Source organism: Ixodes scapularis, unplaced genomic scaffold (assembly GCF_016920785.2).
Source record: "Ixodes scapularis isolate PalLabHiFi unplaced genomic scaffold, ASM1692078v2 PGA_scaffold12__126_contigs__length_90152505, whole genome shotgun sequence".
Classification (NCBI taxonomy): Eukaryota; Metazoa; Arthropoda; class Arachnida; order Ixodida; family Ixodidae; genus Ixodes; species Ixodes scapularis.
The window spans coordinates 72,163,390-72,190,619 of NW_024609838.1; the positions used below are offsets into that span (position 1 = coordinate 72,163,390).

Here is a 27,230-nt window from a genome sequence, read left to right on the forward strand (position 1 = left end):
GTCATTCCAAGTCGAGAGTTGTTGAAAGCAGCTAATGTCCTCTAGCCACACATTGACATTTTGCTTTGGCGAGCCCTTGAACTGTGGGAGGGATGCACAGAGGTCTCTCAGGTGTTGTAACTGTCGTTGACAGGTGTGGAAGCTGCTGCAACGAAACCATAAGGTTTTGTGGCATGATGGGATCCAACGTCAAGGTGCCAGTGGCAGGTGCCGACGCTTGGTCCAGGCTCTGTGGCGACTTACTGCTTCAGTATGTCACAACCGATGTCTTCGTCATCCAAGCTGTCCATGCTAGAGTTTCCATCGGTCAAGATGATGAACCTGTCGATGGCGATGTCCATAAGTCCGTCATCTGTCCACATTCGCTCCTCCATTCCGACGGTGTGATGTACATAGCTTGACCAGTTTTCTGCACTCACTTGCTAGGGAGTGACTGGGGTCAGTGCTTCCACATCCACAATCTTGAAGGTGACATTGTGGCTTGCGATGTAGCCCTTAGCTTGACTCCACTCTAGCTCAATCGGATTGAGCTCACAATGGTAAGGTGGCAGACTGAGAACCACGTGTCCATGCTGCTCTGCTATTGCGTCCACGTGACATTCCTCCAGTTCCGGCCTTTTGACTCTCTCCATTTTTACAAGGTTCAGCAGCTCTACTTTCAACATTGTAGACTCCGAAGTAACTCCATGCAGCGTAGGCCAGCCTTGCACATCCTTCTTCAGCCTACTGCTACTCGGAGAGGCATAGAGCTTGACGGAGGAATAAGACGCATTGTCCATAACAATCACGCTGTGGACCTTGATGTTGGGCAAGAACTTCTCTGTGAACCACTTCTTGAATCGCTTGCCGTCCATTTCCTGGTGACTGTCATCGGTGCCCTTCTTTTCCCGGAACACTTTAGCTGCGCCTTGCACGAAGCCGCCCTCACTGCCAGCGTGTAGGACGATGATGCGGCCTCTCTTCCCGGGTGGACTCTTGAGTCCAAGACTGAGGCCTCTATTGTAGGCGTCTCTTGGTGCCTTCGCAGTTGTATCTTTCTACAATTTGGAGCAATTGTGCCCTGCATTTGCCCATGTTTCATCCAGGAAATAGATGGGCTGCCCTTCTGCTCTGTATGCTTTGATTGCCTGCAGGTACTTTGCACGCCACAGAATAACGTCTGTTCGCACAGCAGGGTGGAGTTCCGACATATTTCTTGAAACGAAAGCCTAGATTCTGCAGTGCTCTCCACAGTGTAGATCGGCTGACCTTGGGGAAGAAGCATCGCCGTGGTCATCCTCTAAGACTTGCGTAAGGAATTAGAAAAACAAAAGTCACAATGTGCAGTTTTGATGATAAAACTTAAATGTTTGGTGGCAGCTGTTTCCAAGTTCCAAGCATCAACAATCATGATTAGAGTGGTCGTTTTAATGCTTCGATTTTTAATGTTTGCTTTTCTGGATTATTTTATTATACTTTATCGGCGGGTGAGTAGGCATGCCACTTCATTTCACTAGCAGTAATGAGAGCTGGTCTCTCGACAGTTCTAATTTCAACACCTGTCTGAACGTTCGCGATGGTAGCTGTGACCATTTTGAAAATCGCATTAGAAACATCAACAAAAAATATTTTAGCTGCACGTCAGCCCTAACTATTCAATAACGTTTTCCAAGCCTTTATTTGAGTAAGATTTCATTGATTGGGAACTATCTCTACCATGGAAGTTCTGTGTTGTCATGTTGCCGGCCCGACATTCGCTCAGCCAGTGATCAGGGCAGCATATGTTGTCCAACACAATTGTTGCTGCTGTTTTTGTTGCCGAAAGCTGTCATACCGAGGCAACATTTTAGTTGTCGTCCATGTTGTGCTGCTATAGCTGCGATCTGACAGGTTCGTCGGACAACATGGGGATCAAGCAACAAGTTGGCCAATTGGACTATGTGTTGTGTTGCTGTTGCCGTCGTGTTTCCTCGGTGTGACAGGGCCTTAACAAAACAATTTGAAGGGATGAATGCAGACAACTTTCAGTAAGTAAATTTTACCATATTTGCCACACCGTTCAATCTTAAAGGGAAACTCCGCTTGATTCTCGGTTGTTAGCAAACACTGCGACTTTCTTTAGTATCATCTAGAGAGACCGAATGACAAATATTATAACGTAATACCACCTAAAAGATCACTAAACCGGCCGACAAAAACTGAGATGTGCGAAGTCACCAAAATCCGCTAATTTAGCGGGCGACGTGCGGCGCAGACGTTATATTTCCGTTGTGGCTGACGTCTGTTGCATACACAGTTTTTTTCTTGGTATTTTTTTTCCAGGGAGAGCTTACCAGGCGGTGCTACGGATGCACTCCCCGCAGAGCTCTGGCTACCCGTAGCTCCCCGTCTGAGCAAGCAAAGGGGCGAGGCAGACGAAGAAAAGAAAAAAAAAATGACTGAGAACAAGAGAAACAAAAAGAGGGAGAGAGAGTTGCGCGGGATGAGTTTCGCTGACATACGTGCCACCGGTGCCAACAGACGAACCGCTTGGGTTGCCACCTTCCCCTCGCATCCGTGTCTTTTCTGGGTTACCGCTGGTAGATCACGTGACCCATTGTATTCCACGTGGGTGCGTATGCAACTGACGTTGAGGGTACAATGTTGCCCGGCTGTGCCAAAGTTCCGGTTTGCGATTATGGTAAATAACAAATTGCACAAAAAATATTTTGCTTTCAATTAGACAAACGGTCTGGGGCTGTTTTGAAGTACTGTTCACGCTTATATCACCCACTATCTCAAAATTTCCGAAATCGAGCGGAGTTGCCCTTTAAAATGAATATTAAAGATGCCTATACAGCACTAATTCTATACTTTAAAAATATGCACAAAAACAAGCCTTTGAACTGCAATTTTGTGGCTAATCACCAAAAAATGTTGCTTCACAGCTCTGGAAACGAATAGGCACATATAACAATGTTCAAACTTGCCTTGTACATGACTTGACTGGTGGTAAAAAAGGATAGCACATTCCATGGTAGAAATTACCAGGAGCGTTTTTATGGTTTTTTGGCTCTTCTATGCTTGCTCACTGGCCTTTCCTGAAAATACAAAAAAGATAGGTTCAGTAAGAAGTCACAAATAAATTTGTTATCTGAAGTTGAGTGTTACTCAAATACAAAAACGGAGCATTAAATGTGTTTGCCCTTTTTTCCCACAAATCCACAATAGGCCACTTCTTACCATCTATGGAGTGCATCCAGTGAATGACAAGCGAAGGAGGTGATCCGTGCAAGAGAATTTAACATATCCATGTTGAAATTCTATTTCATTTCATTTAATTTATTGTTGCTCAAAGACGTCCTTTCGAACGTATTACATGAGCGAGGATTTGGGAAAAAATCATACAGAGCACAATACATATAAAACTTTGGGTTCAGAAACTATGAAACCCGAGGATTCGGGGGAAAAAAAATACAAAAGCATAATACATATAAAACTTGGTGTTCTGAAACAATAAAAAAAGAAAGAACAACATCAGAGGGATTGAATTGCATCATACTATTCGGAAGTTGAAGATTGAGAACTACTCAGTCTTTCAGCTCTGCAATGTAGTTCGTATAAAAGCGAGTTAACTTTAAACTTTGCTTCATTCCAGAGGCAGGCTGGCAAGTTTCTTATCTCATTTCCTACGTGAATCCCATAGATCCTAAAAGGATCGTTACTGTCTGGGTTTTCGGCCCGACTCGCCATTTGCCTTGTCGACTCCTCTACTATGCGACGAAGAGACCCCTCTTCCTCGTGGGCGTTGGCCCGCCCCACCTTTCTTGCCCGCTTCTTGGCGTGGTTCAAGCATTGGAAATTACGATTGACAATATCAGTACCAAAATGAATCAGTGTTGCCAATAATGTCTGTGAAAAGTTGGAAGGAAAAAATTGCCAACACTCTATACTACTTCGCCTCCCATGTGATAGCTGCATCCGGAACGACCGAAACAACAAACCCATTGGGTGTTACGGAAAGCACAACCGTACGCCCTGTGTTCTGGTTGTGATTCCTTCAATCCAGTGACGGACATGGTACCAGCGAACATGGAAATAGTGAAAGGTTTTCCTTTTTGACGTAAAGTACTCTCCTTATTCGTGGGACCAGGGTTGTGTTGCAATGGTAAAATAGCATGTCCCATACTCCGTTCGGCCCTCAGCTGAGACTGCGGAGAGAGCTGCTTGCCCGTTGGACCAATTATCCACCTCCCTTTCGTCACCTGACCCCGCTCTGCACGTGGGTGTGGGCGGGAGCGTGATCACATGGCGAAAGACACCTATGACAGGTCCAACGAAGACATAGCTTCCACTGCATGCAGTCTCAGCTTAGCGGTGACCGGAGTACACTAAAAAATGTTTGTGCGTCAACTTTCATGCACAACACTCGGAGAGCCAATCACCGCAAATTAAGGAGGCAGCTCAGCGAATGACAATGCTGAAACATATGTTTAGACCGAAAAACGCAGTCTGAGTTGCAACATTAAGCAATGCAAAACGTCACGCTTGCATTGCTTAATGCCACAACTCAGTCTGCGTTTTTTGGTCTAAACATATGATTCGGCATTGTCATTCGCTGAGCTGCCTCCGTAAGTTGTGGTGATTGGCTCTCCGAGTGTTGTGCGGAAGAGCAGACTCACGGGCTTTTTTTAGATTGTAGTCACTGGCAAGGTGTGAATGGATGGGTGTCTCTTTCAAATGCCCCTGCCTCTAGCATGCGCCCATTGACTTTACACATGCTTCGTCCGTGCGTGCACTTCAGAGGTTCACGAGACTACGAAGCATAATTGAAGGTAGGAAGCTCACGCTGAAGGTCGGACAACTGAAACTCCTGCCTGAAAGGGGGAAATTTTCATATGTTTCCGTCTCGGAGTAAATCGATTAGTGCTAGCATTTGCACCGCTTGCTTTGTCTACGTGATCTCAAAATTACTTTTATATATATGTTGATATATTTCTGCTAAAATTTACGCTGCGAGCTCTATCCTGTAAAAATGAAAATAAATAAAGCTTGAGGCTATTCAAAACTGTCTGCCCATTTTCTGTTACACCAGTGTGTGGCAGAGGCACCGCAAAAATGGCGGACAGCAATGGAGATGCAGTTGACGTGCTGACAATCGCCATGTTTGCCGAAATTGCTGCGTTCCTTGCAGCGGTTGCAAGAGTGTATACGCAGCGCAGAGCAGTCATTCCAATCGCTGTGGTCACAACGGACTCAGTCGTTGTGACCAGTGAACTGGAACTCACTGCAGATCTCTGAACTAAGATTGCCATAGCAATAGATGGTTAGATGATACTCTGACCACCAACCTCCCTATGCTATGCATCTATACTCCGTTTCACGATAACTTCGCAAACTGTGGACGTCACGGCCCCTCCGACCCAATAAGAGCATCGGAGCGAGGCACGTGACATCATGTTGCGGGAGCGTGTGTCGCTGCGCCAAATACGAGGCCCGGAGAAACCGGTTGTCGTCTGCTGGCCAAGGGTCATCTGCTGTGAAGCCAACTTTGGGTGTTTCCTCCCAGTTTCCTCTCATAGAGACGCATAGGATGAGACATATGCTTGTTTGAATTACCTGAAAGTTTGAATTAACGAGATTTGACTGTATATTGCTGATAGAGATGGCATCGCGCGAGTTTAAGTGCCATTCAAAGGAAAAGAAGCCTAGAACTACTTTTTGTCATGGACGGTGCTGCTGCTGTGGCGGTAACGAGGCCTCTGTGGGCTCAACCATCGAGTGTTTTCACGTGCCTTACTTTGACGATCTTATTGGGTCGCAGAAGCCGCAGCCTCCACAGTTTGACAAGTTATGGTGAAACGAAGTATAGGGGTGTTAGGAATTGCAGAAAAAGAGCAAGTGTGACGGAATAGAACATTACACGGGTGTCCTCCATGCTGTCGAAGTTTCGAACCCCAGACTGCCCTTCGTCCTCTTCTTGAGGATTGTAGGCCTTCATGAGCAGATCTGCACATCAAAAAACAAAAATGGAAGAAATTCAGCATTGTCATAATCTAAAAAGAAGCGGAAGCATAAAATAATGTTCTAACATTCCTTATACAACAAGTCCAATATTTGTAGAAACTGGTCCCTGCCACTTAAAAAAATTAGAAATAGAACACAGCTTTGTTTCTGTGCTAATTTTTCTGTTAAAGCATTTGTACATATACATATAATGCCCCTAAACTTTTACTTTATCTGAAATAGTAAAAGGCGGTTTCACGAAACGCCTTTTGACTTCTGGTGAGCTGCGTTTTGCCATGTTGATGAACAGCATCTGCCATTTCCCTTTTTGCTTTCAAAAAGACGATTAGTTATTGGCATAATTTTTTTGTGATGGTGAAATGTGGAAGCATGGAAAGCACCATCGCAGACGAAAATTAAAGAAGAGAACACTTTCAAGGGAATCTGACATCCCGAAACAAATGTTGATTATGTTTTGCCAGGCGATCTATTATGGTGCAAGAAGACTACCCAATCAGTATTTTGCTACAGCGTCACATATTTTTAATGAAGTCAAAAAACATTACTCACTGAAACTGAAACTGGACTGGTGAGGAAGAAATATAGAGGAGAAAGATACCAGAAATCACGTGACTGTGCTACTTTTTTTTTTTTTTCAATCAACGTATTTGCAGTTTTTTAGAAGCCACAAAAAATGTGTAATTTTTGTCCATTTCTAGTATTGAGTGTGTGCCTTCGATGATCCACGACTTTGATTAGCTTGGGTGGCTGTTTCTAACCATAGAAACCGGCATGTTACCATAGAGAAGAGAGTGAGCTCGACTTAAACCAACCAGCTCTCAATCGGCGGCTTTCGGGCGGAAAGAAACACACCAAAAATAGAAAGCAAATTATGTTCTACGAACCAAATGCCGCGGTGAAGTTAAACCGGATGCAGGCTGCAACTATTGTTTATAATTTGACATTGGAAGCGATCGCCAAACCTGTGATTCCTTATAGATGCGTCCCATAGAGCGACAGACAGCAACAAACGACAGCGACGCACGACAACGAGCGACAGAAAACACCAACAGACAACCTGTTTGTCGAAGTCCGCCATCGCACTTGGTGGACACGACGCAGAACACGGGGACAAAGAAACCGGTTTCCTCGTGGGACTGGAGTTGTGAACAAAACACTTCAAAATGCACAGACAAACTGAGTCTGGTGACGCAGTTTTCGTGTTTTACTCTTTGGGCATAAAGCGTGCTGACAAACATGGTGAAAGTGCAGACGATTACTTTATTTCTTGATTAAAGCTTCCGCTTGTCTTCATTTGCCGTTGGCGACTTTCCGCAAACAGTTGTGACAATCGACACCAAACTTTTTCCGAACTAGAATACCCGAATCGTTCCTTTTTTGGGTCGTTCGAGGAATTCTAGGTGATGCGCCATGGAATTTTACGCCGATTTTGAGGATGTTTATAACTTCACATCCGAATGATCGAGGGCAGGCATTTTTGGGTGGACAATACGGCATCCCGATGATCACAGAACGCGATGACAAGTCTCGTCAGCTGGAATGGTTTGCCGCGGAACGTCGTGTCCTACTTCGTGGTGAGCGGTCTTACTTTGGTCAGTCCTCGAACATGAGTGTATCCATTCTGATGCAGGGGCGTAGACCTCGGCGTCTTAAAGCACCACCTCGCGCACCAAGCTTTCGCAATCAAAACCAGCTACAGAAATTTCTCTTTCGCAACACGACTGCCCGGCGTCAGCAAGCAAGCTGCGCCTGCGACCACTACGTGCAATCGAGGGACCGGAACTGCGGGAACGAGGAGTGGCCGCCAAGGGCTTTTCTGAAGGTCGAGCGGCGGAGCGAGGCACGGGAAAAACGGGAGGAAGGGTAGAAGGGAGGAAAGGCACAAGTGGGCGAGGAGGATAAGTTTGTCTCCGAGACATGTTTCTCAGTGGGACTGCTTGCTGCACTTCAAGTCCAACGGCAGACAAGAACTCGTCTGTCGCCGATTGTTTGTCAGCACTTGTCGGCGATTGTCGCGGGTGTTGGTCGTTCCAGTGGGACAGCATCGGCGACACGGAACTTTGTGGTGTCGTCGGACAAAAACCGGTGTTTGTTGCTGTAGTGGGACGAGGCTATTAGCAACTCTGAAATCGTTTTGCTGCCATACAAATCCTAATATTGACCGGTAGATGAAGGACGATTTGGGTCAGGCACATCAGAAGCCACAAGACCTCTCTTCTCATTTGTGCGTAGGCAAGAAGTTGTCACCGAAATATTGCCCGACCGTAGACTGCGAAACAGATCTAATTTTATTCCGTTAGTCTATAATGTACTTCCGTTAATCGCTAATGAACGGTAATGGTCCCAGATCTAATCAACTGATGTGATTGACCTAAGCCATTTTGGCGCACATTTCGGAGCAACCAAAACAGTGTTTTGGAGCAGCAAATGTGGCCTTTGGTGCAATCAAAACAATGTTTTGGAGCAGCAAAAGTGGCTTTTGGACCAGCCAGGACAGTATTTCGGAGCAGCAAAAGTGGATTTTGGAGCAGATATTCTTAGGAAAATAAAAATATTTGTTTTAAGTGCTGTACAAACAAAGGGCGCTTCGTGTTTTGTTGAGTTCTGATGTGACGTGTTAGACGGAACTCGCTGTTTCTGTTTTTTACTGCACAGACATCCCACAAGTGTACAGTGCTGTAGGCATTGCCGAAAAACCGCTTGTCACCGTTTTACTGGTTCCCGACGTGCCAGATTTTCGTCAAAAGAAAGCAAACGTAAAACAATGAATTGCAAGCGTCCCAGCTGGTGCCTCAGTTTTGTTTTGGTTTTGAAAGGCGACCTAAATTGGTCCTTTGGTGCAGGCTTGGCGCAGATTACCCATATTTTGGCGAAATGTAGCAGCATGTAGCAGGGTTAGCCCCTTGGCGCAGCAATCGCATTACTATAAGGGAAATCTCGCTCTCACCCATGACGAAAATAGTACCCCCGGGGATCATTCTTGCCTCCGACGGGTTGACGTCAAGTTAGCTAGCTCTTTTGCACTCCGAATAAAGACCGGTAGGTACAAAAATCAAATAAAAAGCGAGTATCGGACGCTATTCTTTTTTGTCGCCGGTGGCTCCAGTACGTGAGGTCAATCTTGACGTGAAAGAAATCAAGTGAGCTGGAGAACACTTCCTCTGCACATAGAATGACATGGGGCAAACGTCTGTCAGCATGGCATCTAGCCTAGTGTGTGGGAGGAAGCAAGATGCTTCCCTTTCTAACAGCACTTGGACATGCTAAACATGTTTGTCTTTCACAATGTCCTTGACCTTCATTTTACTTTACCACAAGACCCTGTAGGAGAAAGCAGATGTTCCCAAATCGCTTCTAGATTTTGTTACCGTGTAAGCAAACTTACCTCTAGGGGTCATGCCTGACTTTTCTGCTTCTGCCGCTGCAGCAGTGGATGTCACTCCCCTTGCAACAGGGAGCACTCTGGTGCTGATAAAAGAGAGTGAAAATGTGTTAAAACTCAGACTCGGGATCAACTGTGCGTGTTCTTGGCAGTAAGTAATGTAGCATATTACCGTCGGTGCTGAATCTGGCCCTTGAGGAACGATAGATTCTTGGAACAGGTGCCATGTTGGCACGGGAACATCATTGCGGCGAGCACTGCTCCGGCCACTTTGTTTCTTTGACTCCCTTGCATACTTGGCCCTCAAGGCTCGCCAAGTCTGACAGCAGGCGTTAGTCACTGCCTGAAGTGAAAGAAGTAAATGTGGCATAAATAATTAAAGTGTCGCTTATGAAGACAAGTTTTAGAACAGAAATCAAGATTGAACTAGATTTCTGATACAACTTCAATTAGGACAGCCAATAGGTGCAACAGACATGCATCAGGTTTATTTGCCAGCATTCAGCCAAAACTTTGCAAACCTTCTTCAACTTCTTGAAATGTAGGATTTAAAATTTTTTTGTTCTACCAGTTTAATCTCTTCATTACTGATCGCTCGATCAATAATCACTTCCCATTTCGAACCATAATTTTGGCAAACGGTTATGCGAGGTACGCAAACGAGGTGGGAGCAGTAGGTTGGGGGTGGGTATGCGCTGCCCACTCGGAAATGTTTGGTCACATATAGCTGCAGGGAGGCCGCATCAGTGGCTCCGAGGCAAACCGCCGGCACAAAGAATCGGATCCCCAGTTGGCGGGTTGGAATCCTAGCTGAGGAGCCTGCAATATCTGACAGAAGTTCATTGGAGAGAAGGCGCCGTGTAACCGAGATTTCAGTTTCACGTCCAAAGAATCCCAGGTGGTGTGAATTCATCGCTGAGGTATGCGATGGCCTTCCTTGGTTTGGCATGCAAAACAATCCAAACTTTTCTTTGCGAATGGCAGAGAAGTCTATGGGCAGTCCCGCCTCTGGAGTGACCCAAAACGAACCTTTGATAGCACTTTGGTGGCTTGCGAGCTTCGGGTGGAAACGCCCAGACGCGTGCAGCTGCGCGTGAACGCGAGCGTGCATGCGCAGCGAAAGCTTGGCAGAAGGCAATGGGCGCGCGACGAAGGCAGGGCATCCAGAGAGACGCCCTGGGTCAAGGTGCAAATTATATAGTTCTGTGAAGAGGTCATACTTACCCAAAGCGATTCCAATCGCCTACCAGGAATTCTCTCGCTTTGCCGTGTCCCGGTAATTCATTCGGCTGGCATTCCACAACCACGGATAGCGCTAAACTTCCAGAATGAGCGCTTCTTTCGAGCAAGGAGCCACCGAAGGAGCCGCCATGTTGGCAAGGGAGAACGGACTCACGACCGGCATCCAAGGCGCGCGGCGGCGGGCACCTCGACTTGCGATTGGACTGTTGTTCCGGTCGTTCCTGTGCACAAGGAGAAAGTTGAGCTCCGTTCAACTCCTTGCGTTGCAAACTAACGCGAACGAAACAATCGTTTGGCGCTCCGTTGCCATGGCAACTCGTCGTTCCAACCGGTTGCATTAGTTCGTAAGCATAGTGGTCGCTCCGAATGCTACTGTGTGAATGGGCCTTTAATCGCGAAACTGCCAAAGAAAAGTGCAGACATGATGGTGTGCCTTCTTGTATGTGCAGATAGTAACGGTGTTTTTTTTTAGCTGCATTAAATTTTCAAAAAAAGAAGAGCTGCGTTGGGGCACTTTTAGTTATGCCATTAGCATACCCGACCTGGCACTCACTAGGAACAAAGTATCTTTGGCAACTAGGCGGCTAATTAATGGAGATCTCTTAATTAACTTTTTAATTGTTTTTAGAGGGCCTATTGCATTTACGAAATTGAAGCCCAACCTTAATATGCTCCAACCCCACAGCGAAATAAAGGCACGAAAATTTCTGCGCGCGTTTCTGGCTAAATTATTTCATTCCCGCATGCTCTTTCAAACTGAAACTGACCAGAACAAGATCGTCAATGGCGTCGATATCTTCGCCCTCGCTTGGCATCACAGCAGTAACGTCACCTGTCATGCAGGCACTGCCATCAGCGCTATTGCAATACGTTGCTCTCTCCTTAGTGTTTTGCGTACCGCGGCAGGTGTAAATCACGCTGTCCCAGCGGGCATCGTGACGCTGCCCTTTCCTTTTGTTAATATGATAGAGGCTTGTGCCAATGGTGATACAAAGCGACGAACGCTGCGTCACTTGCTCCTCTGTTGTAAAAGACACAAGTTTGCACCCATATCTTTGTAAGGACGAAGGCTACAAATAACACAGGCGCTGTGCGACTCTTAGTGCTGTGCCTTTCTTTCTCTGACTGTGGCAGGAAACACATCTGAATGGCGTCGCTCATAGCGACAAGGCTTTCGGTTGAAGAAAAAACAGACATGGTGATCTCATATTTAACTATACAAAAGAATGCTCGTCATGCTGTGCAACTCTATGCCGCTCAGCACCCAGGTCGCTTCGTTCCTGCCCACACTTCCTTCATACACATTTTCAACAAGCTTTCATCAAGTGGCACGGTGGTGAGTGAGCGAAGACAGAAAAAATATGCCCTTAGCTGCGAATTCGAGACTGACATTCTCGCCTACGTAACAGCTAAGCCTGAAGCAAGTGTGCGCGAAATTGCGAGGTCTTTTGGGACAACAATCTCTACAGTGTGAAAAGTGCTTGTGAAGCATCGCATGCATCCGTTTCACGTTAGCCTGCACCAAGAGCTACATGGCAGTGACTTCCAACGACGACTGGATTTTTGCAATTGGGCCCTGATTTAAATTGACCAGGATCCTGGATTCTTGAAAAAAAATTATTTTGAGTGACGAGGTTCAATTCTGCAGAAATTCAACGGTGAGCCTCCACAATGCCCATTACTGGGCAAGCATAAATCCCTGTTGGCTCCATCAGCACGAACATCAAGTGAGATGGTCTATTAACGTATGGTGGGGAATATTTAATGATAAAATCGTTGGCCCATATTTCTTTGATGGCACACTGAACGGGAACGGAGACAATCCTTGAGGACGTGGAAGAGTTTATTGCTGGCCTGCCTCTCAGCGTGCTGAAGGAGACGTGGTTTCAACAGCACGGCGCTCCAGCGCATTCTTCTTAGCGTGCTGTTCGATTTCTACACCAAACTTTTCCAGAGCAGTGGATTGGACACAGTTGTCCAGTTCCGCGCCTGGCACAATCAACAGATCTGAGCCCATTGGATTTTTTTCTTTGGGGCTATGTGAAGAATGAAGTCTACGCCACGGAACCCACCAGCGTGGACAACCTGAAATGAAGAATCGTCGCCGCCTGTGCTGCAGTTCAGCCTGAAATGCTTGAGTGCGCGTTGGGTTTCCATGCGGAGCCGACTGATGATGTGCATTCCTGTACATGGACTCCGATTCGAGCACTTGCTTTGAATGCAACTGTTTCCAACTTCATAAAGCAGCCAGGCGGCGGCAAACGCTGGGTGGCTTATCACATGCCCAAATCACTTTGGCTGCCAAGCTTTCTTTTTGTTTATGTACCAAAATGCTCTAAGCCATACTTTTGCCTGCTTTTCTCGACGAACTAAAAGGTTTCCGAAGAAAATACTGGTGCTGTGAAAAGTGAGGCAGTAAAACTTAGTTCTCAACAGTGCCCTGTTTGAGCTACACTTGAAAAAGCGCCGATGCCGTGTTCACACTGCCGGGCACAGCAAATGACTACCGTAACGTGAGCCAGGACCCCAGTGCAAGGCTCCTTCCTCATTTATTAAGAGCCTATAAGACATAGAACAAAGAAAGATTATTTTGTTACACGCTGCAATAGTTTAACTGCCATAGGGGCCAACAAGTGATATTACACAAGCATGATTACTTTGTTCTTTAAAATAAAAACCCTGGCTAGTTTAAGGCTGCGGTACCACGGCGGCCATCTTGAACAAAACATTAGTTGAACCACCAGGGCGGCGTTGGCTGTCCGTATGAGCAAATGCTGCAAAACCTGCGCGCCAATTTCGAAACCCTTTTTCCCGTCGCTTGCGACCTTGAGTTTCCTTCTCCACTCTTACGCCCCTCCTTTCACGTGTTCACCCTCTGGCGCGTCGCGCCCACGTTCATTGTTGGGAGGACAATGTACCGGATAATCCCCAACTTGAGGCCCCCTGCCAAAATTGTCCGGCTGCCAAGTGATTTGAGCGAGATGGGGTTTTGAAGCGGTATGGAAAAGTGGGACCGTCAATTTTGAACTATGCCTTTTCGATACTGCATAAGTTGTGTACGGGGCTGGCCAAGGCACGGGCGCGAGGACGTAACTGTATACAATGCTTGGGTTGCAGGAGCACTCGCGCGTAGAAATGGTAGGACGCGCTTTCTGAAATCACACGCCTACATTCCGCAGGGTTGCAATCCTGCGAGTAAAACAGAGTACATCTTCGGACAGTGCGTGAGTTGATGCCGGCCGTACGAAAATTGTCCTTTGTCCCTCTTGTTCCCCTTCTCCAGGGTTTACTTTCGTCATTCTTGTCCAGCTCGCTTGCACCTTTGCATTTAATTGCATTATAATAAAAAGACACACCTCGCGCTTCCTGTCACTACTGCCTATGCTTGCACGCGCTGCCGATTGGCGGTCCTTTCTTTATTTTGTTTCGTCGCTCTTTTGAAAATACTGAAACTAATATTTTCTCAGACCCTGCTCATCGTACCTCTGCACTACAGTTGTGTAAACACATTGTGATGTAATTTGAGATATGGGACGGAGTGTCTACATTCTTATTTCGTGTGTAATGCCGGCATAAGATTCCTTTGCTGCCAGAGGGTCAAAATAATGGTAGGGTCGGCAGCAAAAACTATTTCAATGGCCGAATTATGATCAAACACCAGTAAGAACATAAAAAAGAAATCACATGGGGACAATAAAAATATTGCTACAAGAGGATGGTGCGCGGGGCACAAACAATATTCGGAGTGACGTTGAGGGAACGCGACAAGCCAGATCTTTCCTGATGGCAGCCGTAAAAGTTGATCTGGTGCCTCGTTTTGATCGGCTTTGCACGGAAACTCGTCGACTACCGACTATCTTGTCAGTGGTGAACATAGTGAACATGAACTGGATGATTCTTTTGTTGTTTTTGTTTCTGTAGTTAAATGAGAGTATGGAAATATGAGACGTCCGCTGACGCTTGCGTCGGCTAACGGAACCTCAATCGCCGATCGCGGCCGATGTCATGGGCGTATACAAATACATCAAGTCGTCTGGGCGGGAGCAGTTGAAGCGCCGCACTTTTTTGGCCGGTCAGTAGAGACTCCGCGAATTCTGACTCGAGGCTACTCTGTGCGGAGGGAGCCGCTACTGAGCGCGACAAATCGGAAACCAAGGATGGCTGAAATTTCCTAATTGCCATGAGATTTGCAAATTCGTTCTTCCCGCCGTAGTAAATTCGTCCGAATCGCTATTCGATTTACTAATCGATTATTTGGATGAAAAGATATATTTCAAAATTCGTACGTGGCTCACCAAATGGCAATAAAATTGGTATAGGATTTCAAACCTATATAGTGTCGCCCTAATTTACAAACTTGTTTCACTTGAAATTAGAGTTCACGCGCAAGCGAGCTGGTGGAAGCCTATACTAAAAAGGCCAGAAACAAGAGAAACAAAAAATAAATAAATAAGAGCGGGATAAGTGACAGTCTCAAATCACAGCTGAAAATGGTTACTTGGTAAGTGTAAATGTCCAGACATTGTATTAGTAAAATATATATATATATATATATATAAAGTCAAAAATGCGTACTGTCGGAGTTATTAATTCGAAGTTTATTCCGACGTTTCGAGCGGGGACCGTTCTTCATTAGGTGATGAAGAGTGGTCCCCGCTCGAAACGTCGTAGTAAACTTCGAATTAGTAACTCTGACAGTACGCATTTTTGCCTTTGTATATATATATATATATAGAGAGAGAGAGAGAGAGAGATAGGTAGATAGATATTTTTCACTATTTGCTGACGGCCGAAACTAACTATGCAACACAACAAGTAAAACCACAGAGCTGCCCCGCCTCATATCACCCTCAGTTGGAGCTCGACTGACACATTGCGCCGATCAAGCATCACCAACAGCTCAACACCTAAACGCCACGGCGTTCACTATCTTTGTTTGGGTGATTCCACCCAGTAATATAACAACTCATACAATGCGCCGTGATAAAGTGCTTTTTGTCTTTGTGTATGTGTTTTCGTGACATCTAACCTCTGTTTGCGCTCTGACTAAGAATGAAACCATGTATACTAAAACATCGATAGTGGTCTCTATTTTTAGCGACGCTCGCACACGTCTTGCCTTTGACGCAGTGGCATTCTCATCTCCCATACACGGACATTTGGACAAAATAGGTTGGTCGGCCTTCACTCATTAGCTGCGGAACGTTTTGACCGTGACGTATGTATGATTCAAAGAAGCACCGACAGGCGGGTGCCCCTTTGAAAACAAATCATGTTCGCGTAGAGATATTTAGCGGCTATAGTATAGTCCGTGGGTATTTATTTCTAGGCCAACTCGTCGGCGTCAGTCGGTACAGGCGCTGGAGGCGTGATGAAAATGCTGGCAGATGTCGGCTTGACGAGCCCCACACTCTCCCCTTACAGCAGATGGCAAATAAACCAACAACAATATTTGTCGACGGGCAATTGATTGAAGAGGCCAATCGGTAGTAGGATGACTCGACAAAGGGTAATTCGTCAAAAATTCCAACTCGTTGACAATTGTTTTTGAGGCCATTCAGTTTCCACATTGCACTCATCTTCTGTATTAGAACACATACACATGTTAGACATTTTAATATAAGCAAGTTTTGGGCACCGGATATTTTTTTGAAAAGCTGTTTCACCGAATTTCGCATCTCCCGGTTCGTCGAATTTTGATATGAAATCATAATATAATTATTATACTTGTCACTTATTCAATTAGAAATGGTTACAGATAATTATAAAATAAAAGTAAGCTTTCGCAAAAATTATGTCGATTATAGGCTATGCCAACGTAGCCGAACAGTAAAAAAAAAATGTTATGAGGGTGTTTTTGTTAGGGTTCAAAAAAGACAAAGGCGATTCTTCAAATGAGCACTGGTCACACAGGCCGACTGGTAACATAATTAAAATAAAAGCACCGACTTCACAGAACAGGAAAAAACAATTTCACTAGACGTTTCGCCTCCATGAATAAACGCCTCCATGAATAAACGCCTCCATGAATCATGAATAACCAACTCGCCCAAGCTGAAGTTCTGACCAGTTTCGCCTCCCTTGCGGGAGGCATCTTCAGTAGTCACACAACAATGCCTGTGTAAGCTTTGTGGAGAGGGCCGCGTTTTTTGTTACACACGGATGTGTGTGTCCCTGCGAACAAACCACGATTCTAGGATTTTCGGGACCCCCATCTGTCCTCCCTCGCCAAGGTCGTCGCGGCCGGGAAGTCAAAATAATGCCCTATTGTCCACACATAGTACACCAGTTCAGACTTCAGTCGGGTCGCGTGGGATGCGCACGTGACGTCACGCTTGTGTTTACAAAGCAAATGAAAAGTTCAACCTCAAGTCAACGCTATTTATCAAATATGTCCGTACTTCGTGGAGAGGGCCGCGGTTTTTCTTACACACGGATGTGTCTCTGAGAACAAACACGATTTTAGGAGATTTTCGGGACCCCCATCTTTGTCATAGGGTGACTCGTTTATCGGACTGTTCGTCGCAGCGAGAGTACAGGGAAGGATAATAATTCATACCCTATATCGTGCAGAAGAGAAGAATATAAAAAAAAAAGAAAACGAAGCGAAAATTTCGATTTCCTTTCTTGTGGACAGGGCATTGTAGGTGAACGTGGCTTCCTTGTTTGATTCGCCAAAGTAGCAACAAAGCGACATTTTACGATTGAGCGAGCACCGTCGGAAACACTGCCCAAAATAATTTTATAGGGAGTTTCACGGCTTTCCACTGCGACATAAGCACGTGGATAGAAAAACAAATATTGACAACAATAATTGTCGAATATTTTTGGCACGCTCACACCTGGTTTTTCTTCATAATTTGATGACTCATATGTTGATTTTGTTTGCGGAACCGTACTTCTGACCAGCAATTTTATTGCGTACGCGAAGCTTTTGCGTGCGATCCACTACAGTTAATTATTTTGGGGTGTCCAAGTTGAAGCGGTGCGTGTTATTTTTCAATCTCTGTCCGAATGATACAAAGTTTCACGTTTTCACCCTGTGAGTGAAGTGAGTTGGTCAGTGCCAGCATCGAAGGCTAACTTCGAACTCTAATTTGGAAATAATGTCTCTGTTGCCGCATCGCGGACAAAGATATATATGCTCTTATCACTGTAGCAAAATAACGTGGCAGGATTTGTGCTCTTGTTATGATCGTGTACCATTGCGGTCGACGTCATCCCAGCACGGCGTATCGTTTTTGTATTCGGTTCAGCCCTGCAAACCACACTTAGGAAAAAAATGAAAGTTTGCACCTTGTTTGTTCAATTTTTTGTTATACTGCAGAAACATATTGCGCCCCGTGTTTTTGAAGGCACGGTAGACGGTGGTGACGGTGAGGTGACCGACCCCCATGTCAGCCGGCGTCTCGCTCGACCTCCTCGGAGGACAGGTCGTTTTTACTGGTGACTGGTGCATACGTGGAGCAACTCCGCGCGCATTGCGTTCTTCATCTCAGAGAACGCAATACATGACTCAGCTCTATCTCGTCATCGCTCCAAAATGACAAGTGGAATTCGCAACTGTAGTCGGTGACAGGTCAAGAACGAAGTGGGAGCTCCTCCCACCCTGTTCCACTTCAGCGGAGCGAACGGGGGAGAGGAGGTCGCCCCCTTTCCAGCGTTCGCAAATGGCAAATTTTAGTTTATTAGGCCACTAACTGTCAATTTACGCTCGTTCTTTTACGTCCGCCGCAGCCGATAATGTTATCCCCGGGAATACCAAAAGTATAATTTCTTTCAGCAAAAAAAACAACAAAACAAAACAGAATAATAAAACGCCCGGTATATCACAGCTTTGACAACGCTTCACGTGTGTGAGGTTCGATGACCGACAGAGAACCACCGCTGGCCGTGCTCCCGAAGCGGGGAAGTGCAATTTATGGAGACCGATCATATTATCAGAAAGGTGCAGACTAGGGAGCCTTCATGTGCGCGAAGCGCACATGGAGGCACTCTAAGGCAGACAATCCAGGAAAAGTATTCTTGCAACTATGAGGTTCCAGTTGTACTTACACATGCATTATCGTCAAATTTGACGGAGTTCCTTCCAACACTAAAGAGTTGTCAAGAGTGAAGATTATAAAGGAGAATATCAGCAGGAATCTATTGTCTGTTTACTGAAAACAAAACAAGCATCAGAAAAACGCATTTGGGCGGCCGGGGAGGCCAGAAGCACGGACTGCGCACACCCAGCGTGGAACCAGCCAATAAGAGGGCACTCCTAGCAATCTGTTTTCAGAGCCACGGTATGCCGGCTGCCGGCCAAATGTCCACTTTAATTCTATTATGGCTTTCGAAACGTAAATACACGCTCGAGAATTTTCAACAATATCACGCGAGCGCCGACCGGCCTGTAGATCAGCGCATCGTCACGGCGCGAAGTAGCGATATCAATGACAGTACGCGCGTGCGCAGAAGAAACGCGCCGAAGTCGGCGTCGGCTGCTAAGCTGTTTCCCCAATCACGACCCACCCCTGGCGCGACGCCCACCGCTTGCTCCACCCCATAAGCAGGGGACCTAGTAATCAAAGCGACACACACGGTACGCAAACACGAACAGCAGCCAGTAGGAAGGACACCGACACAAGCTTAGTCAGCGAACGAAAAGACAGACACAAACTTCACTCTAGGCAAACAGAGCAGGGGTAGTTACAAGGATGAGATGCGTGCGCAGACGGAGGTAAGCAGTGCACAATAAATACGCGAAAACTCGCAGCAACCGAAGAACTACGCAGCAAACACGTACGTGAACACGCACCAGAAGCACGTGCGTCACGCTGCGTATCTACGCAGAACTGGCGATTTTGGCATTTCGGTAATTTGAAACTTCGATATCGCTTCCGTGAACAATTTATTCAGCAAACTGAACCGGTGGAGCCTCGCATAAAAAAAAAATCGTTTAACAATATGAAAGCGACTGAAATTCTTCCTAAAAGCTATATTAGCAGAAAGTACCGTGTTATAAAGGACCTCACGAGTTTCGACCAAGTTTTCCAGCACGTTATTTTGCAAGAAACGGAAGAAGCCAAGTGTACAACCAGTTTCCGAAGCTGGCAACCACAGCTGGAATCAGCGCCATCCTCGGCAGTTTCCTGAACCTCGCGTAGTCACATTTCAGCCACCGCCACATAGAGGGCGCAACCAGACATCCAATTTGTGTTTTCTGTGTGTTTTATGATTCTTTTTAATAAATAGGCTCGATTAGTGAAAATGTGGGCTAATAATCAGGACCTGGAACAGTAATCTCCATTTAATACTAAAAATATCGGCCTAAATGTCTGCCAAAAGGGGTCAAAATACTCGTTTTTGACTATCAACAAATACGTGATTTCACCTATATTCAAACTTTTTTTATGGAAAATCAAAAGTGAAATTTAGAAAAAGGGCCTCGCTTTGCAAAGCAGAATATGTTTTTCTTTGCGGGCCTACAATTTTATTCATGTGTGCCAATCCCTAAGCGCTGTACCACTGTACTACCAAATGAAGTTTGCCAAAATTAACGGTTTTTGTCACTTTTCACGTGAGCATTCCGAAAAAAGTTTAAGCCATATTACAATGAAATTTAGCGTAACTCTTTCGACCATAATTACAAACTGATGTAAAAAGTTTCAAATAAAATGACCGAGTAGGCGCCCAAAACTTCGCGACTGAAGTGCTTCCGCAAAGTCAATTTATCTAAAGTAAATATCTGTCAAAATATAATAAAAAACGAAAAAAGGGCCTCCGTTGACAATGAACGCACTCTTCTTCTATAACATTCTAAAATTAGAAAGAAATTGCTCCAATAGAGCACCCTGTACCACTGTACTACGAAACCATGTTTTGCCGAAAAGGTCAATGTTCGCGGGTGCCCTCTGAATTAGCTTTTTGCACTAGGAAAACAAGTCCTACATCAGATAAAAGATAATGTTGTACACTACAAGATGATATATAGCACATAATTTTAGCAAGCTTGAACACGCCACGATCGCATTTCGAAAACGTGCTGAAAGCGTCATATGTCATGGCCGCCGTGGGACCGCAGCCTTAATGCATCAAAAAGCAAGAACTTAGAAACAAAGCAGCGGTGGCAAATAATAGGTAGCAGAAGTCTCCAGCATTGAAAAAATATTTTTCCCAAATAAAACGCCAGAAGCTTGTCTAACGTTGCCGGCCGTTGGTAGTGCATGCAACAGCATTTATCGTACCAACGAAAGCGTCGCGTCGCCCGCAGGTCAAGAGAGGGATATGACAGAGCACAGTTGACGCCGACCGCAGACGCTTAAATTACACCTGCCGCGGTAAGCAAAACACCAAGGAGAGAGCAACGTATTGCAAAAGCGCTGACAACAGTGCCTGTATCACAGGTGACGTCCCTGCTGTGACGCCAAGCGAGGGCAAAGATAGACGTCATTGACGCTCTTGTTCTGGTCAGTTTCGGTTTGAAAGAGCTTGCGGGAATGAAATGATTTAGCCAGAAACGCGTGCAGAAATTGTTTGTGCCTTTACTTCGCTGTGGAGTTGGAGCATATTAAGGTTGGGCTTCAATTTCGTGCATGCAATAGGCCCTCTGAAAACAATAATTAAAAAGTTAATTAAGAGATCTCGGTTAATTAGTCGCCTAGTTGCACAAAATACTTGGTTCCTAGTGGGCGCCAGGTCGGGTATGCTAATGGCATAACTACAAGTGCCCTAACGCAGCTCTTTTTTTTTTGAAAATTTGGTGCAGTTAAAAAATACACCCTGTATAATCAACATCAGAGTTTATGTATGGTATGTTAACAACAACATATCCAGTAATCCCTCATTATAACAAAGTCAACGAGATGGCAAAAAAATTCAGTAAAAACGTGAGAGCTATAAAAAGAGTAACAGTAACCTTGAAAGTACACAGGAATAGTATGGAAGGCTTTTACAAATATATATTAAATGAACCAAACCTTGCTGATTATCCAGGCTTACTGACCCAGGCGAAAATTTTCAACTGGGGCCAACCGGTCCCAGTTCCAGCTGGTTTATGGAACAATTCCCAGTTGCAAATGATCCCATTTGGAGTTTGTCCCAGCTGGAATTGGTCCCAGTCACAACTGGTCCCACTTGGAGTTGGTCCCAGTTACCGCTGGTGCCAACTCCAGCAACAATGAAACATGGCACAAAATGGAAGGTTGACAAGACTTTATTGTCAAAAACTTGGAGAATAGGTTCGGTGACATACAGGCCTCCGGGTTTAGCCGCTTGCTTGCAATGATTGAATCGCTTTTTCAGAGGTAGTATTCGTGAAATGAAGGAAGATCGGCCGTTGGCATCTTTTAGTGAAGACGTCCTCAGCTTCCTCTCCCCATCGCGTGAAGAAAGGTGCTCACCCATGCTCTCGCGTTGCGGAGGTGAAGTCCTGATACGATGCGGTAGCACTCACACCTTGCAATCCAACATTTCCAATTGCCTCGGTCACAACAGTCAAACATTTTCGAGGTAGACCTCCCGCCATTTTCTTCATTGTGCTCTCCGCGGCGGTTTCCTCTTCCGTCCGGTCTTTCCTGGGTGTCCTCCGATCGCTGAACTGCATCTTTCCATCCTCGAAGTTCACCGCTGCCACCATGGTGTGTGTACAGTTGGGTCCAAAGAAGCGCAGCTGTGGTTTTGACATTTTCATAACGATGCCAACTTGGGCGATGGCGACCCTTCTCTAACGCACCGCATCTACAGGGTTGCCAAATGTTTGTACTCTTACCCGCCAAATTTTTACAAGATATAGCCGAAAAATAGCCCAAAAATAGCCACAAAATACACTGACCATTTGAAACATATATTTTAAACACAAAAGACACATATACATTTTTATGCATCAAATAGAAGTATTCACACCACTTGCAACACTGGTCTTTGCCCCACAGTCCGAATTTAACATACAAAATGTTTTCCAGCGTTTCCATCAACATCCTGTTTCGCAAGTTCGTCTTTGTGAGGGTGACCTGGGGGGGGGGGGGGGGGCTGAATATGCGTTCTACTACAGTGTTGGACAGTGGTAACGTAAGCAGTGATACGGCCAGTTGCGACAGCAACGGAAACATGTTCTGTGGTTTGCAATGATACCGGAATGCTCCAGAAATGGCGTCCCTTGCACATTTGGCGACCTTTCTGAAACGCTCGTAAAAGTGCATGACAGCATACCTTCCACTGTATTAATGGGACGCATGCTGACCAGAATGATGTCACGGGAAAACTATGCAGAATTAAACATAGGTGCATGCCAATCAACAGACAACCTAAAGTATGTGGAGAACACATGCTGTTGGGGCCCGCAAGGAATTGCACTGTCACTGGTTGAGGTGGAGGAGTAACAGCACACGCTTGCATTCCGACAAGATTCGAGGGTAAATAGTTGGACAAGGTGCGCAACGAGCAGACAAATTTGCTTGCTGTTGCATACCTATCAGGGTTGACAGACTGAAGCGTCAAATGTTTAAGCAACTTACTGTGAAGTATGATGAGGCGAGGCTGGAAAGCCTTAGTGCCACATCTTTCTCATTATTTGCTCTCCTGTTGAGCTTGCTTCCAGATGTCCCAAGGAGGGAGTATGAGCCCACAACCGAGGATCGGCTTTTGTTGTTTTAATTAAGCTCAAACACTATGTAGAAAACCCGAGACTGGGGTAAAAAGCAAGGAAATGGTTTCGAAGAAGAGACAGGGGGATAGAAAGTCTCAAACTCGGCTACTGCGTTCATTTCCTCAAAGTCTTATATACCCACAACCTAATCACTGACCACCGACGTCACAAGGTCATCCTTTGTTATCTATACAATCCTACCCACACTGGTCTACACCTCAACCGTAAACGGTGACCTCAATCCCAACTGAAAGTTTAGGACCTTGAACAAAACAACCAAAACAAAACAAACACAAAAACCCACTTCCTTTCCATCCGTAGTCTGGAAAGGCTTCGCTTTATCTAAACGAGAACTGATATGACTTCCAACTGAACCCCTGCCCGCAAAATGACTAATTCCACGTTCAGAGTGCCCAAGCACTCTGAACGTGGAATTATGAATAACTTGTACTACATCTGTACAAAAAGATATTGATATTGTACTTTGTGGTGCGCACCTTTGTTGCCGTAATGCGAGGCAATCTCCTTTCGCCAGGTGTCCTTTGACAACTGAGTATTCCTGCAGATACTTTCAATCTCTTCAGAAGACTTGCATACGCTGCTATCTTAGACAGCCCTCTCATGACTTTGCAGGCTGCAAGATACATTTTTATTGAAATTAGGGAATGAATACTATCACAATACACGCCACCTTACCTTTCCGAAAATGTCTCTTCTTTTTGAATGGGCCCTCCACATTTAAACTCAATGAATAAGTTCCGGCAGCAGAATCTCTCCATTGGCCAATCAAAGAGCACCAGGGCCTCTGGAGAGGGTGGCTGCTCTACAAATTCCTCATCCTGAGCACAAAACCATCTCTTCCGCTCACAACATATCGTTGAGGGTGCAGTTCAAATCGCAAAAGGACTGTTTTACATGGCTCACATCCACAGCACAGACAGACACTGATGTTCCTGCACAGATGGTGGAGAAGCAAAGTTGCAACGCTTATTTGTTTTCGACTATCGCATGGCAAAAGAGCTAAGTGCTAATTAAAACACATTCAAAAGAGTAATTTGTACACATGCATAAGCACGCACCTTTCTGCGAGTTCGGAGTCACCCGGGAGAACTTGGAATACAGTTTTTTTGATGACGGTATGCCCCAGCTCCTTGCGCAGCTCGTTTTTGATGCTGCGGCGTCCTCCTCCAAGTACACGACAACTTCCGCGGTATGTTTACACCTCCCTGCGACGCTAGCACGGCAGTTCCATTGTGCGAAAACAATCGCCCGGTTGTTGTCAAGCTAATTCAGAATGGAATAAATGTACTTCGTTACAGCAATCCATCAACGCCAACTAAAAAAACTGACTCTTATGTACTTACGCAAAGCTCGACGTGCTTTGCGGGTGCCCTGAGTCTTGTCTGCGGCATACAGCACGCCGTGACATCTGCTTGTCCGTCGAAACGGACCTTCTTCACGTCGTAAATGTGGCCAGATTCGTGGAGGAGCTTCCCCTTCGTTATATTAGCGCCACTAAAGAAACTTTGAGGATTTGTGACCGCTTGAAATCCCGTCGTAATCACAACGGGGACACTGTCCGCGCTGCTGTTCGTTGCCATTGCCTCCCAGGAAACGGCGCCGGCTGCGACACGGCCGGTGTGCCCAGTGCCTATGTGAACTAGGAGGGGAAAAACCATTTAAAGTCCGAGTGGGAATCGCTCCAACCAGTTAGTTCCTTAATTGGTCCCAGTTTATGCCTTTCCCAACTGGGAGTCAAACCAGTTGACTCCCAATTGGGAATGGTTCAAACCAGTTGACCCCTCAGCTGGTCCCAATTGGTTCCAGCTGATTCCCATTTGGTACCAGTTAGTCCCAGTCAAACCAGTTGAGGTGCCAACTGGTCCCAGTTAGAAATTTTTGCCTGGAGAGAAATGAAAAAAGACGAATATCAGTTTGCCGGACGTTTGTGCCAGGTATTGAAAAAGCCTCCTCCAACTGCCTCAAGCACCGTATGAGGCTGTCATCGCCGCCGCCGCACTCCGCCTTGATGCGAAAAAGACGAAGCATGTTTTGCGTTTCTCCAGTTGGTGGGTACCTCTCAGGGTTCCTCACCCTACGGCTCTTCGTCTTCGCCCTGGCCACACACCAGCTCCACGATCTCGGCATCTGTGACGGGAGTGACAACCGTGATTTCCGCACCCACAAGCGCGAACGAGTCGAAGTCGTCTTCGGGAGTTGCACCGACGATCTCGTGCACGGTTCTGTAAAGGTCGTTGCAAATCTCAGTGTCATCCGCTGGCACATCAAGCACGCGCGCACGGGAAAAGCTGTTTACAGCGTCGATGCCGGGATGTTGAATTCTTTCGCAATATCCTACTTCTTCAATCGACCACCTTTCCCCAATTCTCCAATCAGCTTGACTTTCTGTTCTGGGGTCAAACACTTCCGCGCGGGCTTTGGCGGCTTTATCAGCCGTGAAGCAGGTTGCACGCAGCTACTGTACATGCGGCAGACGGGCTGTGCTGCCTTTGCAACACAGAACACAATATCAAAGACACTGCCTCGAAGCACACGCAATCCATAAATGCAGCGTCGACTACAGCTGGCAAACACGCGCATCGCTTGCGTCGCGACGACCAACTCAACTACAGTACAGCCAAAGCTACAGAGGAGAGATTGCGTCCCGACCTGTTCAATAGGAGGGAAAGGAGGAACGGTTTTTCTTTCTTTTGTTTTTATAGATAACTGGGGACGGTGTTTCCTAACAGGTGGGCGCCGGCAGGGGATGCCCTTCCCCGGCTTGATTCGGACGAGAGCCGGGCCGCTGGCACCACGGGCACCGTGTGAAGTGTCGGAACTGGCGCTCAACACGCTGCCGTATTGCCGCATTCCTCTGTGTGCACAGAGCTCCCGAAGTGGCGATCTCCCGCCTTCTTTGCTCCCTTGACTCGACAAGTCAGAATCAAGCAGCAGGCGGGCAGGAGCGTCGGGGCTCCAAAGAGGTGGGCACGACCGACACTACACACGCAAAGCACTTGCTCCGCTCTCCTCGTGCATTTATAGCGGCGAAAGAGCTACCGTAAAATCTCGAGAGATGCCCCACCCCCGAAAGATAGCCCACCCATATTTTTGGCTTGATTTGCTATATTTTCTCAAACACTGAAAGATAGCCCACCCCTAGTAATAGTAGTGTTGGAATATCAATGATAGCTTTGACATAAATGCGGCTAGTTAGCTATGGCGGGATATAAGCAAACGTTCCTGACTGGGAAGTACAGTCTTCTTACAGGCTTGGAAGAATTTTTTTAACTTTTCTTGATTGTACACCGAAAGTTAGCCCACTCAATATTTTCACCCGATTTGCTCTTGATGTTAGGTGGGCTATCTCGGGATTTTACGGTAATGGTTTTTTGCACACTTCTTGGAAAGGCTGCGCTGGCTTACATACTGTACTTTCGGCGGATTGTCCTTTGTATAAAGCATGTCTGGTCGTCAATACACATCGAATAATCCGGTCGAAAATGCACGCATTGGGATCGGGACTGCATCAAACTTCGAGAAATGCAATAATTCGTAAGGATCGTCCTTTGTAATGAGAATGTCCGGCCGTCGATACACTTCGAATATTCCGGTTCAAAATGCATGCTTTGCGATCGGGACCGCGTCAAACTTCGAAAAATGCGATAATTCGTAAAAAGCGATTTTGTTCTAACGAGAAATTACCGTATCTCGTTAATTGCGAATCTTTAATTTTACTGTGCTAAACACTGCACACTATGGGCCTGCTTGAAATCCATTGAGAATGCAAATATGATATGGCGCTCTTTTGCATTTTGCTTTTGCAGAATCGAGCTGAGCACCAAATTATGTCCCATGCAAGCACACATTGACCCACAATGATCTATATCATTTTAAATGCGAGGCTTTCAGTGCCCCTGCCAAGCACGCGCTTGCGTGCAATGCAGGCAAAGTTCAGGGGAACATGCGTGTGCTATACAGCTTTTCACCTCA

At 46.0% G+C, this 27,230-nt stretch overlaps 1 protein-coding gene across 1 annotated transcript in view; it reads right to left on the minus strand.

The window, feature by feature from the left end:
- Positions 1 to 422: 422 nt before the first annotated feature.
- Positions 423 to 27,230, minus strand: part of LOC120842392 — a 47,658-nt gene continuing 20,850 nt past the window's right edge. The window contains exon 2 of the mRNA XM_040213486.1: positions 423 to 1,037. Within this exon, the coding sequence (XP_040069420.1) occupies positions 423 to 1,037 (615 nt within the window). The remainder of the gene's footprint in view (positions 1,038 to 27,230) is intronic.